This window comes from Canis lupus, chromosome 24, assembly GCF_003254725.2.
Source record: "Canis lupus dingo isolate Sandy chromosome 24, ASM325472v2, whole genome shotgun sequence".
Classification (NCBI taxonomy): domain Eukaryota; kingdom Metazoa; phylum Chordata; class Mammalia; order Carnivora; family Canidae; genus Canis; species Canis lupus.
The window spans coordinates 9,593,356-9,610,029 of NC_064266.1; the positions used below are offsets into that span (position 1 = coordinate 9,593,356).

Below are 16,674 nucleotides of genomic sequence, written 5' to 3' on the forward strand. Positions count from 1 at the left end.
CCATTTTGCCAGCCATTCTGAATAAATGTAGGTTTTCTTCTGTACTTTCCAAAATCAGATGGTAAAGGGTTTGGGATTGTATGATACTTTGAATCACTGTTGCCATTGCTCCCTGCCTTAAGTACCAAGCAGTAACCCATGTGACATTTCTGTAGCACACTCTCCTCTTGATCACTCACTCCATGCATTGTTAGCCTGATCCAGATCTGTGAGCAAAGGGCCCATTGGTGGTAACGGTGTACATGCTAAAGAACTCATGTGTGTGTTTTAACTGCTTGCTATATTGCTATGGTGAAATGATACAAGAATGTACACTGAAGAATTAATCTTTTGGGAACTATTAACTCAGTCCTATCCACCATGAGTTCTCAAATGATAGCCCCGAACCTCTTCTTTATACTTAAAATGCTCTACCAATCTATTCAGACTGTTAGAGAGTCAAGCAGAAATTTCCAACAATGGGGTTATGTTGCAGAAGAGTCAGGACCTTCAGAATCTCATAAATATATGTTGACTATTACTTTGCACCATGCACATGGTCAGACACCCAAATAAACATTTTATATTTAGAAAGGACTTTAATTAACTTCCTTTTAATAATAGAGGTAGTCTGTGGCAGTGTGGAGAATGGCTCATGGATAAAATTGTCTATGCCATATTGAGAAAAAGTCATTTTTTCTCCTTATGCAGTTGTTCTCATGCTCAATTTCAGAATTACAGTCAGTGGGAAACAACTCCACATGGGTTAACAGGCGAGGCATTAAAATTTGGTGTTAAGGGCATGAGCCTAAGTTTGGATTTGCCTCTTGATGTTCTCTTGATTTTATTACTGCTCAACTTGTATGACTTTGGCCAAACTATTTAACTGTCCTCAGCCTCAGTTTCCCCCACATGTGAAATAAGGCTGCCTCCTTCTGAGGATGGCCATGAAAGGTCAGTTGAGAGAGCATGGAGCCTAGTAATATTGTTTTCAAATGTTGGGAGAGATGGTCTCCAGAAGTTGCCCCTGAAAAAGACTGTGGGGCAGAAGGAGGGCACAGGATTATCCTTAATTTACAGTTGAGGCCTAGGGGGTGAGACCCAGATTCACAGAGCTTGAAAGTAGAGTACACTTGATTCCCTTCTTAGGAGACCTGTGGAAAGGCCTTGCTGATGGGCTGACAGGTGGCTTCCAAGAAGCTGTACAAGTGAATTCTGAACTTGGCACCCCATTCCAAGCAATGCCTATGCTGAGCCTCTTAGAGACAGGAGCACTGTCTTGGTCAGATCACCTTGGGGCTTCAGTGTTATTCTGAAGTCGTTGAATACTTACGCTACTTTAGCAGGCATGTAAAGAAGCAGGGGAATAACGGGAGATTCCTCATTGCCATAGATAATGAATCCCATTTCATTCAGTCTCTGTCTGAAGTATCTCGTGTTTTTTGCCAGCTGCCGTACTCTCTGCAACCCTGAAAGGAGACAGGCATGAAATCCATCAATTCTCACAAGGAAGAGAGAAGCAAAGGTCAGATGGACTTGGCAAGCATTCCTAAGTTTTTCGTAGGCCTGCATCATTAGCTGGGAGGGGGTCAAAATAGGGTGGGTAGATGTCTCTTGGTGAGGAGGTGTGGGCACTGATGCCGAAGAACTGTCCTGAGTCTGGAAGACAGGATTGGTGGGTGGTGGGTGCTGGTAGGTACTGCTAGCAAGCAACTAAATGCAGGCTAGCCTGGGTAGGGAGCTAGAGGGTCAGAGGGTGTGTCTAGCAAGAAGGAAGATGAGCTATCATTTACTAGGTAGCTACTGTGTATGGATTCTGTGCTAAGTGCTTTGAAGACATTAACTCAGGGGAAGGGAATGTGACAAGAAGTCACACACACACACACACACACACACACACACACACGACCCTGTTGTTGGTAGAGGCTTTTTAGCCCAGCTAAGCTGGCCCATTAAGTTGCTTCTCACCCAAATCTCTAATCAAAGGGTACTTCACCTAACCGGAACGTGAAGGGGTAGCACATCCCTCAAAAAAGATAAGTCAGGGATGCCTGAGTGGCTCAGTGGTTGAACGTCTGCCTGCAGCTTAGGGCATGATCCTGGGGTTCTGGAATCGAACCCCACATTGGGCTCCCCACAGGGAGCCTGCTTCTTCCTCTGCCTATGTCTCTGCCTCTCTCTGTGTGTCTCTTGTGAATAAATAAATAAAATCTTTAAAACCAAACCAAAACAAAAAGGTCCAGCTGAAACCAGAACTCTTTCGTGAGGCATTTGGTAGTGATAGAGAAATAGATATAAAGGAGTAGAGGGAAGGGAAGAAGGAGGCCTGTTTTCCCCAAGGATAAAAAATGACAGTGTGGGCTCCAAACAGGGGGTCAAGGAAGGTATGTGTGTCCATTTCTAGGTCACTGGTACTTCAGCTCAAAAGCTTAGCCTCTGTCTTTATGTGTGTCCTGGGGGTGGGAGGGGGGAGGGGTCACACATATGAGATGACAAAGGGAATTAAAGAGTGGAAAAGTTCTGAAGACATCTGTCTATGCTAATGCTATCTCCAATGAGGTGAGAGAGCAAACAGCCCAAACCAGAGTGTATTGCTTGATACATTGATCTGCTTGATACAGAAAATTGAACAGAATTGGATATTTGAGTCCTCTAGAAATCAGTCCAACATTTGCATCTGATACAAAGTACCTGTTGAGCAGGAACAGCTGTTGCAGCTGACCTCCATTATGATTGGCCAGGGGTCCCTTCAAACTGATCAGGGCTCTTGCTTGACCAGTTTTTCAATATTCTGAACATCCCTCCTGGATTTCTGCAACTCTACAGATGGAAAATGGGCTAAAATGTCAGTAAATAGGTCAATCATAGTCTCCAGTTCCTTCCAGGAGAAAATGGCCTCAGACTGTGTCCTGACCGAGAGTTGAGCAGTGGGCATTTTGTGCTCAACATCCTTCCTTCAGGGGGGGCCATCATGTTCAGGTAGAATTGGCCTTCACTTTCCTCTTTGCTCTAAGGGTATTGTGAACCAAAGCCTGGCCAATTGAGATACTCCATCCTCCTGATTATTGGTTCATGACAAAATACAACCTGGGCCTATCAGAATCTTTCAGATCTGCTGAAGAAGAAGTGCACGAATGAAGTCATCCTTAAGCTACATGTTTGTCATCATATGGAAGAAACATGCTTGAGAATGATATTGACTCAAAGCCAAGGTACAAGACAATAAGAATCCTGATGGCATCACTGGAACCTTAGGCCTAGCCATGCCTAAGTGAGTCTATCCTTTGGACTGTCTGTTGTATGAACCAATACATTTCTTTTTCTTTTTCTTTCTTTTTTTTTTTTTATGATGAAGTCCCAAGTGTTTGTTGTTTGTTTGTTTGTTGGTTTTGTATATATTTTTTATTGGAGTTCGATTTGCCATACATTTCTTTTTCTTAAGCTGTTTTGAGTTGAATTAATACAACCTATAACCAAATATGTTTGAGTAATTCAAGTGGCCACCTATTGGATGAGGTTACCTCTAAAGGACAATAATATCAACAACAATAATACTTGTAGCCCACAAATACATAATGTCACTACTGTTATAAGCACTTGACATTTAATAATTTATTTAGTCCTCACAACAATTGTATTTAACTAAATGCTATAATCTCGTGTTACACATGAAGAGAAGCCAAGTAACTCACCCAAGTTCACATAGTTGGTAGGTAGCAGAGCCAGAATTTGAACTCGGGTAATCAGGTTCTAGAATCTGTGCTGTTATCTCTACATTATGCCCAAGATTAGCAATGGATGATGTCCGTCCAGATAATGGATGATAGCCAACACTTCACTACAAGCTCAAAAAAAAAATGTATCTCTTCCAGTTGTTAGGATCATTGTTTTACCAAGTTTTTCTAGTAGAGGCAGTTCAGAAGTTGAGCACTGAGCAAGCTTTCAACAGCCTCATGTTGTGAGAAAAGGGGTAGGACATCAAGAACTAGTCTGAAGCCTACCACAGGGGAGGACTGATGAACTCTCTTCATTTGGGGTGGGGAGCCAGAAGGGCTACTCCTGAGAAGAGTGAACCAGAAGCAGACAGCTCCTCAAGGGCATATTCTTTATCTAATCACCTGACATTTTTCACTAAGCTCTACTGCTCCCAAAACACTTCAGATCTTCCTTTGAGGGTTTTCTTTGCTTACCAGGCCCAAATCTACTTGATTTCTATGACCTCTTAAATGTGCTAACAATATATGCAAAGGAATGGAAATTTAGCTGAGTGGAACACCAACCAACAAGGAGGGTGTTGAATGATCCAATTGTCCCTGTTTTCTGTTCCTACCCTTCACACAACTTCAGTTCTCTAGGAAGACTCCTTTTTGGCTCTGCCAGCAGGCTGTGATGGAGAAAGCATCTGAGTTATTGTACTTTTTCAGGAAAGCTGACCTCTCAATTCCACCATGCTGGCACCAGCTAAGAGATGCATGACAGCCTTGATTGAAGGCCAGTCCATTTGGGTGTTGGCCAGAGAACCATGAGATAGTCTATCACCGAAGAGATAATAAATATGAATTAAACCAATATGATTCTTTTGCTGGTAGAGTGTGAATGGGAAATATTTAGAGGGAGTCGACAATTGGTATGAAGATTAGAAATTGAGGGACATAGAAAAGTTTATTCTCAGAATCTGAGACAGAGGAAGACACTGGTCAGTGGCAGTGATGATAAACCACAAAGAAGAGAAGCAGACAGTACAAGGGTAGTTAATAGCAATTGGAAGAGAATAAATGGAAACAGGGAAGAGCTTATAGTCTAGTGGGAAGACATATTACATATAAAAATGGATGTAAAATTGCAACTCTAATGAGTGCTATAAAGAATGTTATGTAGGGGATCCCTGGGTGGCGCAGCGGTTTGGCGCCTGCCTTTGGCCCGGGGCGCGATCCTGGAGACCCGGGATCGAATCCCACGTCAGGCTCCCTGCATGGAGCCTGCTCCTCCCTCTACCTGTGTTTCTGCCTCTCTGTCTCTCTCTGTGTGACTATCATGAATAAATAAATAAAATCTTTAAAAAAAAAAAAAAAGAATGTTATGTAGTGTTCTGAGAACTGATATTAGATAGATTGGAGCAAATCTGAGGAAGTCAACACATGATGAGTGCACTGAGATTGAAGGGTAGATAGATGTTAACAGGTAAAAAATTAGAGGGGTGCATTTCAGGTACAGGAAACAGGTGCAATGATCCAATGGTCTGTAGAAGAAAAGAGTGATTAAGAACCAGGTAAGATGTGGTTAAGTGTAGAGCAAGATGAAGACTGGACCGATGGGTAAATTATTAAAAAAAAAAAAAAGGAGGATAGGGATTGAAGAATCCAAAATTTGGTAGTTGGGAAGAAAATGAACTTAAAAGGGAGACAGAGAAATCAGGGAGGGAGAAGACAAGTCAGGCAATGAAATAGTGGTTTACTGAATTTATCAATATGGCAGGAAGTCATTGATAACCTTTACTTTGGGGTCCCTGGTTGGGACTTTGGTTTTACAGAAACATAGCTGGAAGTATGGTTTACTTTAATTCATATATGCTTTTATTTTCCCATCCACCTCCTTCAAAAAAGAAAAGATAAGCCCTCAACCCTAAAATTCGAGATCTGCAACAAGAATACAAGTAAGAGAGAAGGAAAGGCAGAAAACTATTTGTATAAATTTTGCTGCATAGACAAATCCTCCTTGGTGCTTAAAAATGAATTGTTTTGTACATGCTGAAGTGTTGGAAACTTGTATGTGTACAGAAAGCAACCTAATTGTGGGACAGAACTAGAAATGAGGAGGAGAATATTTGTCTTCACTTTATTTTTTTCCTTTTTAAAATTTAATTTAATTTATATATATATATATATTTTTATTGGAGTTCTATTTGCCAACATATAGTATAACAAACACCCAGTGCTCATCCTGTCAAGTGCCCCCCTCAGTGCCCGTCACCCAGTCACCCCATACCCCCGCCCACCATCCCTTCCACTACCCCTTGTTCATTTCCCAGAGTTAGGTGTCTCTCATGTTTTGTCACCCTCTCTGATTTTTCCCACTCATTTTCTCTCCTTTCCCCTATAATCCCTTTCACTATTTTTTATATTCCCCGTATGAGTGAAGCCTATAATGTTTGTCCTTCTCCGATTGACTTACTTCACTCAGCATAATACCCTCCAGTTCCATCCATGTCAAAGCAAATGGTGGGTATCTGTCATTTCTAGTGGCTGAGAAATATTCCATTGTATACATAGACCACAGCTTCTTTATCCATTCATCTTTCGATGGACACCGAGGCTCCTTCCACAGTTTGGCTATTGTGGACATTGCTGCTATAAACATCGGGGTGCAGGTGTCCCGGCGTTTCATTGCATCTGAATCTTTGGGGTAAATCCCCAGCAGTGCAATTGCTGGGTCGTAGGGCAGGTCTATTTTTACCTCTTTGAGGAACCTCCACAGTTTTCCTGAGTGGCTGTACCAGTTCACAATCCCACCAACAGTGCGAGAGGGTTCCCCTTTCGCCACATCCTCTCCAACATCTTGTTGTTTCCTGTCTTGTTAATTTTCGCCATTCTCACTGGTGTGAGGTGGTATCTCATTGTGGTTTTGATTTATATTTCTCTGATGTCCAGTGATGTGGAGCATTTCCTCATGTGCTTGTTGGCCATGTCGATGTCTTCCTCTGTGAAATTTCTGTTCATGTCTTTTGCCCGTTTCATGATTGGATGGTTTGTTTCTTTGCTGTTGAGTTTAATAAGTTCTTTATAGATCTTGGATACTAGCCCTTTATCTGATACGTCATTTGCAAATACCTTCTCCCATTCTGTAGGTTGTCTTTTAGTTGTGTGGACTGTTTCTTTTGCTGTGCAGAAGCTTTGTATCTTGATGAAGTCCCAATAATTCATTTTTGCTTTTGTTTCCCTTGCCTTCGTGGATGTACCTTGCAAGAAGTTGCTGTGGCCAAGTTCAAAAAGGGTGTTGCCTGTGTTCCCCTCTAGGATTTTGATGGATTCTTGTCTTGCATTTAGATCTTTCATCCACTTTGAGTTTATCTTTGTGTCTGGTGTAAGAGAGTGGTCTAGTTTCATTCTTCTGCACGTGGCTGTCCAATGTTCCCAGCACCATTTGTTGAAGAGACTGTCCTTTTTCCAGGGAATATGCTTTCCTGCTTTGTCGAATATTAGTTGACCATAGAGTTGAGGGTCCACTTCTGAGTTCTCTATTCTGTTCCATTGATCTATGTGTCTGTTTTTGTGCCAGTACCACACTGTCTTGATGATCACAGCTTTGTAGTACAACCTGAAATCCAGCATTGTGATGCCCCCAGCTATGGTTTTCTTTTTCTATATTCCCCTGTTTATTCGGGGTCTTTTCTGATTCCACACAAATCTTAAGATGATTTGTTCCAACTTTCTGAAGAGAGTCCATGGTATTTTTATAGGGATTGCATTGACCGTGTAAATTTCCCTGGGTAGACATTTTCACAATGTTAATTCTTTCAATCCATGAGCATGGAATATTTTTCCATCTCTTTGTGTCTTCCTCAATTTCTTTCAGAAGTATTCTGTAGTTTTTAGGGTATAGATCCTTTACCTCTTCACTTTAAAAAATTCATCTATACATCAAAACTGCACGTTTAAGAAGGTGAGAACATAAGGAGTCGGGGGAGATGGTGGAAGAAGAAGGAAAAGAAAAAGAGGGGCTGAAGTAAGACTTGTTTTAAGAAGGTGATTCAAATGAAGGCACAGATATATATCCCAGCCACCAAAATGTATTCCATATGGCCTGTCGCCTTGTATGTTTAGCTCTTTTGTTGATCGTTAACTACACAATGAATAGATGACTTCATCAGGCTGGGTCTGATGATTCCTAAATGATCCCCCTCAAAGACTAGAAGGATTTCCTGGCCTGGAAGTGCATGAGTGACTTAAATTGCTTTTCCCAATGGCATTATCTTTGGGCTTGCTCATAATGACTCATCTATCACTGGGTTGCCCAGCTACTTAATTGGCCCCGTCTGTCCCCTTTGCCTTGATTAACCCAAGTAACTGGATCATCAGCTAATGTCATCACTTTATTACTTCTAGATCCTTTGGAGAGTGGACCAAATAGATCAGAATATTGATCCCAGGGGTAGCTGACTCTTAAGAATTGCCTTGGCTTTTCTATCTTTGAATCATTTAGCACAGCATGGCTGACAAGCCATTATGATACACTTCACGGTCACCATGTTTCCTCATATAGATCACCGTTAATGCCTTTGAGGTCCTTTGCATCGGCCAAAATACAGCTCCTTTCAATTATTCTATTGCTCACTCTTTAAAATTGGAAACATTCTACTCTTGTAGGGCCTGAAGGCAAAGAGGAATTTATACATATAAAATGCTACTCATCTAGACAGGATGTGGGTGATTTTATTAATTATGGTGGGCTTTGAGATCCTCATTTGAAGAGTAGAAGAAGAGCCTTGTAAGAGTAGGAGGAATTTTTAGCACTTGTCTTTTTGTACAGAGATGGCCATGCCAGGGTGGCATGGAGAATGGACATTGTGGCCACATTCCCTTCCTAACACTCAAAGCCTCTAATTCAACAATTTCTGGTTCTTGTTTCACATATTACATAGAAGACAGAGAAGGTCTCTGCTCAGATAATTAAGAAAATGAGCTGATCTCTTATGTAGGGTTCTGGAGAGTTTATACAGACTGTTTATTTTACTAGATTCTGGGTTCTCTGATAAAGGAAGAGGCTTTGGAGTTAAATGGACTAAAAAAACTGAACTCCATCTGGAGTAAGGCTTTAAAACCTCAGTTTTACCTGTAAAATGTAGATAAGTAAGCTCATCATCCAGAAAGATTGGTGGAAATAAAGGGGTTAATATAGAAACATGCTTCATATTGTGCCTGGCACGCAGAAGGTGTTTGGAAGTTTAATTACTTTTTTCCATGGGGTAGTAGGTCCCAGCACCTCAATGGCACCTCAGAATCACCTAGAGAGCTTGGCAAAATCCCATGCCCAGAATGTATCCCAGACCAGTTAAATCAATATAAATCAGGATAGGATCAGGCATGAATTTTGGTTTCTACAAGGTATAGCCATGGAGACCTGGATGTCTCAGAAACAGTCATCATTGCTAGTCCAAGACCAAAAGTCATGCATGTCTGTGTTAAGTGCATGATTGTGTCCTGGCTATGTCTTATTTCTCAGTTGGACGTGGAAAATAAAAGATGGGCGCATGTTATAGCCTTTTGTTTGGCACGATTACCTCCCAGCAGTGCTTGGGTGCTTAGAAAGTACGTTTTGTGTGTGTGTGTGTGGGGGGGGGACCTGCTCCTTAGACAGTTATCTGCTCCAAAGCGCTCATTTGACTTGAGATCAACCCAACTGTCAACCTCACTCCTCTTATGAGGCTGTATAAAAATCCTACTGACCTGTACATTCCTATTCTGCTCATTCATATTTCTAGCTCTGCCAACTTGAGAGATGGGCTAGGTTAACAGAGGCCACAAACACTTTAACCTTCTCTCCAATGCTGTTAAAACAAAAACAGCTGGGGCAGGGGAAGGAAAACAAATAAAACACAAAGCATCCCACTACAAAGCTTTGCAGTCCCCTAATAAAAACAATCGTCTGTGGCGTTTCCAAAAATATGTTTGGGGCAACTCAATCTCCAGAGGGCCAGAAGGCATTGCAGACAGTGGAGACTCCCAGAATGACCCATCAGAAGCCAAAGAAGGAAAATTTGTTGTCTACTAAACCATCGGCATGCAAAAAAAAAAAAAAAAAAAAAAAAGAGAGACCTTTCCCTCTGAGACTAAGTGGAAGAGGCGGATTTCGTGAGCTTGTGAGCCAGCACGGGGTGCCACTCTCTATTTTCTGCAGATTTTGTAAGCTCATTTGCTAACAGAGGAAACATGAATATGTGCAGATGCCAGAGAGTGACTTATTTTATTATTCCCCAGGCATACAGATGCACATAAAGAAGTACTTGCCGCTGTCCCTCCTAAAATTATTTAGCACACCACCACGATGTTTGGGATACAAATTGAACAAACTCACACATGCTTTTAGGTAGCATTGCTTGAAAAATGTTGCCTTTTTTTTTTTTTAAGAGATGGGAAGAGTCTTTCTGCAAAACATTTCTCACAATTTAAGAAGTCGGTCTTTCTAGCAAATCACATTGATATTAAAGAATGTCTGAATGGCCTGAGAATGCCTAATTTCCTTGCCTCTTGCCCTTTCTTTGTCCATTCACTCACAGCTTCTCCCTCTTGCTCTGTGGGGCAGGGGCGGGTGGTGGTGGTGGTAATGGGGAGGGACCATGGATCATGACAGCAGGAACCCAGCGGTCTGTTATTTTAAGCTCTGGACACCAGATAGGACATTTTGTTTCCAACACACTTAGGGGTAGAGCGATCTCAGTAAAGATCAAGAGGCTACAGAGCAGCAAGACCATAAGAATCACATTAGCAGTGACAAACTTCCCAGTGGGATGGAGAAAACGGTTTGGAGTGGTTTGCTGAGAGGAACACACATTTTTATCAGGCACTGAAGCTCTCCCTTTTGATGTCCGGATTCCAAGGTTACAGCATGTTTTATAGTCAGATACACATGTTCCAATGTCTCTTCAGGCCACTTAGTTGTACCCCCGGGGAATGCACGCAGGAGCAAGGAGGCTGGCCATCGAGGGTGGACAGCTGTCTGTCCAGCCTGATTTCAAGAACCCCCAGAGGATGCCACTGTGTCCACCTCCCTACCCACTGCTCATATATACCCTCAGGAGTTTAAGCCACAAGGAGAGGTGGGAATGGACATGTCTTTCGTACCTATTATGAGCCAGAAACTGTGTTTTGAGGACCTCTTTACAGATACAGAAACTGAGTCTGGAAGATCATTGATGTCTTACCCAGCTGACCCGGAAACTGACCGCACCCCCGGTCTAATCAAAGTCTGTTCTTTGGAGAGAAGCTGGTAAACTCATTTCTGATGAGGTGTGAATTCCATGATTCACGGATTCACACATTTCACAAATGAAAAGCACTCACTATGTACAGGAGCCGGGCCAGCTGCTAAGGTAAAGCAGAAGATGAGAACATTTTGAGGCTGTTTGGAAAGAAATGATCTAATGGGAGACAGGGCAGATATCAAATAATACACAATTGAGCAGAAGAGTCTTAAGAAAGATCTAGACAGAGTTGGCAGGCTTTTCATATAGCAGCGCTTCATGAATACTTATAGAATGAATGATAAGATTTAATTTTAATCTGCATTTAAATAGAAAGCAGTTATTTTAGCAAGTTCCAACTTAACGGATTTTCTACATTAAATGGGGTAGTTTGGGAGGCAAGGGGCCTTCTGGGAACTTTGTAAATCAGTGATTCCTAGGTAGAGGAACACACTGGAGTATTCTGAGAATATTTCTTTTTCTAGAATACATAAAATAAAGCCTCCCCCTGGCCCGTAGAGATTCTGCTCCAGAAAGGCTCCTGTAACTGTGTTGTGCACCAGTTAAGAATCATTGCTTGAAGCCATAACTTTTATTGTGGGTGTTGATTCTACAAAGAAACTAAGGCTGATCCTCTGGTCTGAAGACACCAGAAAGCAATTTTGTTTCAGAGTATTTTATACTGTCAACATATTTGTACCTAAGATGTTCCACCTGCCCTTTCCTTTCCTTTTTTTTTTTTTTAAATGAAGATGAGCAAGTAACTCATCATCTCTGAGCCTTCACTTACTGATCTGTTAAATAGAGGTGATAGCAACAACTGCCCCATCTATTTCCTAGGACTTTGGGGGAGGATGATATTTAGTGGCTGTTGGGTTCAGTGTTCAGTGGAGGATTAAACGGTGAGTGTATCTACTATTTTCAAGGAACTCACAGACTCAAAAAATTCATGTGACTGTAATGGAAGGTAGAAAATGGAATGCTCCATGAAGAAATGCTCTGAGATTTTGGAGCAAAGAGCTAGAGGTGATAAGTTAATATATGCATCTAAGTTTGGAGGTGAGGGGGCACCTGGGAAATGGCTAACTCACTTGCCACAACGTTTGCATCACAGTCATGAGAAAGATCCGTGGAGTCAGACCATTGACAGCTGTGAATAGCACCCTAGGATTTGGAAGCTTTTGGCGGTTAATAGGGAGCCATGGCAGCAACATGAGTCGGACATACCATGTTCTGAGGGGATTTAGGAAGAGAAAGCTCATGGCATATAGAATGTAGATTAGGATGAAGGAAAAACTGGAGGTGGTAAGACAAGTAGGAAGCCAGACTGGCAGCAAATGTTTGAAGTGGGTGAGGATGTGCGTGTCAGCAACTGTTCTGACCTATGGCAGGAAGACAAAGGAGGTGGCAAAGGACAGGTCCTGGGCTGAGCAAACTGGGTTAATGGGGTTCCCGAAAAGTCTCTGAGAAACGATGTAATTAGTGAAAGTGGCCATCTGGAAGTCCTACTGAGGCAGCTATCTACATGATTCCAACCTCTGGCTTTCAAAGTGTCTGCTGGGGATGCGCTGGAGAAGCCTTATATAGGGGGTGTGGGGAGACAGTGAGGGAAGGCTTAGCAGGTCAGCTGCCCCTCAACCTGGACCCACTAAAACAATAGCATCAAGGCCAAATATTCAAGGACTGTGAGCTCAATTTCCTGGGTCTAAAATCAGCTCTACCTTCTTGAGCAAGGCATTTAATCTTTCTGTAACTCAGGCTCTTCATCTATAAAATGGGAATAATGACAACTGTAATAATATTAATATGCATTACATTCCACTATGCAGATTAAATATTAAGCACTTAGAATAGTCTGGCACACAATAGGCTCTATATGATGAGTATTATAAAGTTGCAAAACTATATAAATCTTATTAAATGGACTTCCATATACATTTCATTTGAAAAAAATTCTACAGTTCAAAATGTTGAAATCTATTAATTTGAACCAAAGCCCAAACTGTCCGAGATTTGCCCTATAGCACTGCACCCTTGAGCTCAGCAGAAGTAACCTGTGGCACTTGCACCCAATCTGTCTGGTCCTGTGCCCTCCTCAGTTTCTTGTTTGTTGTTTGGATTTTTTTTGGTGCCTGGGACATGTCCTCCAATGGCTTCTTATCCACCAGAATTAATGTTCACAGGAATAATTTTCATTTCTAGTTTTCAAGTTGAAGCATATGATCACTGGAAATCTAACTAGATAAAGACCTCCTATTATAAAAGAGAAAAATACATTTTAGGGACATTAACCAGTCCTTAAGACCTGATCGGGTGAGCCCTTAGAAGGGACTGGACTCTCCTTGAAGAGAGATTCAAGAAGAGAGAGGGGGATTTGATGTGAAGGAGATTCTCCTTTGCTGGCTTTCAGGTGGAGGGGCTGTGTGGTAAGGAGTTCAAGCAGCTTCTAGGAGCAGGGAGGGACCAGCTGACAGCTGGCAAGGAAATGGGGGCCTCATTCTTGAAACCCCCAAGCTGGATTGTGCCACAAACACATGAGCTTAGGAGAGGAGCCTGAGCTTCAGAAAAGAGGCCAGCCACGGACACCTTGATTCGTTCTTGTGAGAGCCTGGAGCAGAGAACCAGACTCCTGACCCAAGGAGACCGTGAGATAATAAATGATGTTGTTTTAAGCTGCTAAATTTGTGGTAATTTGTTATGCAGAAATAGAAAACTAATACATTCATTCTCTCTAGCCCAGAGCACACGCTGGGCTTCTCCAGGCACAAATCCACCTGCTTAATCCTCCCCAGCTGTGGCTGGTAGGGTAGCTGGTTTTCTCCACAACTTGTCCAGACAAGAGTGGGGCTGGGGCATGGCACCCACTGCCTTTGGGGGTTTTGCTGCTTTGCTGCAAATGAACCACTTATGGGAAAAACAAAGATCAGCATGTAACAGCAGCTCCCCTTCCCCCTCTGAGATGCTACAGCTGGAATCATGTTCTTCCCTTTCTCCTGTTCTACTGAGCCAATATGGAATTCCACATGTGCTCCATCACAGACTCCCCCATCTCAGAGTCTGTCCACATAGAAGAGACAAAAGCGAAGAGGAAGCTTCCGTAGGACTCATGGTGTAAAAGGATATGTTGTTTGTAGGGCGGGTGGAAGGAAGTGACCACACTAACCTTTTGCCCCAATGCCATCTAAAAGACAAACAGATCCTCTTTACACTCTTGCTAGGGAAATTTTGTAAGGCCTCAAAGCAGTGCAGAATTTACAGAGCTGCCCTAAACTTCTACCCTTGCCTAACTCTCAAGGTGAAGTCAATGAAGGGATGGAAGATGTGGCAAGCCAGTTCTGTACAACCAGACAAGCTTCCCCTGCTCTTTGGAGTTCAGTTTGCCGGCTGATTCTGTGTTTATGGGATACACCCAAGCTGTCCTCTGTGCACAGAAGCAGCAACAAGGCAGAGAGGCAATGCCTGTCACTTGGCTTGCTCACCCCCACCTGAGGTCCACACATATAAAAAAGGCCAGGTAGGACTGTCCAACCCCCAGCACAGGTGATTAATCATGACGGAGGCAGCCCCTCGGTTGAAAGCCAGCGGAGCGTAGCACCCGGCCATCTGTTTTGTATTAGCTGTTGCTGAAATGCCAGTGGCCTGAAACCTTTAGAAAACACAGAAAGCCCTGAGCTTCTTTCTCTGCCTCTGTCTGGTCCCCTGCGGGTAATGAAGCACATATCTTCAGGAAATAGCCACTAACTCCTCCCTCAACACTGCCTGGGTCCTCGGAGGGCCCGTCCAGGTAGGGTTGGTTCTCTGTGGCCTCTGCTCCCATTCACTGAGGGATTTCCAAGGGACTGTGTCTGAGGGAGGACAAGAAACTGTAGGAAGCCAGCCTGGTATCCACTCTCGGCCCAGGTAGGTGCTAAGAAACATGAAACGTTTTAAAATCACAGGTCTAGTTATTGGAGTTTCTTGGCCCCAGCCAGAGTTCTTTTGGTTTTCTCTGCCCCTTCCTCCCTTGGAGGAGGAAACAGAATTCCTGGCGAAGAGTAAATTAGCCAGGGCAGCCCCAGATAAACCTGGCGATGTGGATGGATTAGGGTAGTTTGCAGCTCCCACACAGCACGGAAGAAAAGCAACAGCTTATGAGGGAAGTTTGCAAATGTATCTCATGTCAAATATAAACAGTAAGAAAGTGAGAGAATTCGACTGGAGAGCAAATTGCTGTCACCCAGTGGACTCCTCCCGCCCAAGTGCTAAATCTTCCCAGTTAGTCACTCCTATTTTTAAACCTATCAAACTCAAGTGTAAAAATATGTGTGCCCTGTTCCAGGACCCAGAGCAAAGGTCCAAGGTCACAGCTGGAAGGTGCTGGTGCCACTTTCTCTAAGTCCACATCGGGTTAGAAGCAGGGTCAACACCTCACCTGCCAATCTCATGATAAAAGTTCACAAATGACCAGGATGAATGAAATAATCCATACAAAATGATTTAAAGATAAGGCATGCTTGTCTTTTCCAGTTCAAATGCATTATATTTTAAGCCTCATTGTTTTTTTTCTTTTATCCTTAGGTTTGCTTTCCAGAGGGTGAAAAACAAAACAAAACAAAACAAAACAAAAGGAAAATGATCGAGGTTCATAAGTTAATGAAGTTCCTTGAAAGATCTTGCCATTTCAACCCACTCTTCCTCTCAATAACTGAATAAAAAAAATCTTTGAAAAATCTCTTTTGCAAATCTCACATATGGGATAGCATGAATAATCTGGAGTGAACTTGCCCATGTAGACATAACAGAAACAAATATTAATTCTCAACATAGATGAAATGTTTCAAGTGGTATTGGGCAGGATTGTATCTTCATACGAAGTAATCTTGACATGAACTCTCTAGTTTTATTTCTTGGTCTGGTACAGAGTGATGAGTCACCTTGACTAGCCAACTCCTGGGTGGTGGTGTGATGAGCAGCAGAGGTTCAATTCTTGTTCAAGTCTCTTAACCCCCTTTAAGTCAATGGTCCTCAAAGAACCCAAGGGTGGCTGAGTAAGAGGATTGGGTGATTCAAAATGACGTCCTCCATTTCAGATAACTAGCCTAAATGTGCATGTTTATCAACTGCATGTTTTAAATTGTAATGTTTTATATTCTGTCCCATTACATTCCCCTTTCCAAAAAAAAAAAAAATTCCTACTGTCTGAGAGTATGTTATTACTATTTCCAAAATATTCAGTCTTCCCTGTCCTGGCCTGACTTCCAGAGCTGTCCCAATTTCATGCCATTAAATTTCTTCTGGGGAAGCATTATGCCCAGGGTCCATTTTCTGCCTCCAAAAAGTGCACACACTATTGGAGAATTTAGCCACATAATAATGATAACGATCTGAATACCTGCCATGGCCTGGGACTAGGTTCTGTGCAAAAAAAGCAGAAATGGTTATAGTAAAACCCAGACTAGGAGCCCCGAGAGTCCCTATAGAAGGAAGAGAAATTCATCTTCGGTCCTTTGGATTTTGTTTTTCCTTATTTCTTAGCTTCTTTTATTCCATTCCAGGTCAAGAGTTTATTTACTAAGTCAATAGGGAAAGATTGGGAAACTGTCTAAAATATACAATGTCTTCCTACAGTATACATCCATCAAAAGTTTGGGAAAGAATGTCCTGGACTGAGGTTACATACTGTGGCAAAGACTGGCTAGCTAGCTATTCACTGAATCCATTTCCTTCTAGGCAGACGGTTACTTCATTTCCCTGGCTGC

General features: G+C 42.5%; 1 protein-coding gene and 1 long non-coding RNA gene across 3 annotated transcripts in view; one reads left to right on the forward strand and one right to left on the reverse strand.

Moving 5' to 3' along the window:
- Positions 1-16,674, reverse strand: part of SPTLC3 (serine palmitoyltransferase long chain base subunit 3) — a 149,436-nt gene that overhangs the window by 10,247 nt on the left and 122,515 nt on the right. For both annotated transcript variants that reach the window (XM_025469297.3, XM_025469296.3), the window contains one exon: positions 1,313-1,448. In XM_025469297.3, coding sequence (XP_025325082.1) covers positions 1,313-1,448 — 136 coding nt within the window. The remainder of the gene's footprint in view (positions 1-1,312; positions 1,449-16,674) is intronic.
- On the forward strand, positions 1,427-16,178 carry LOC118352194 (uncharacterized). The gene is made up of 3 exons (XR_004808946.2): positions 1,427-1,504; positions 3,080-3,250; positions 15,494-16,178. It is a non-coding gene; the product is annotated as an uncharacterized LOC118352194 (long non-coding RNA).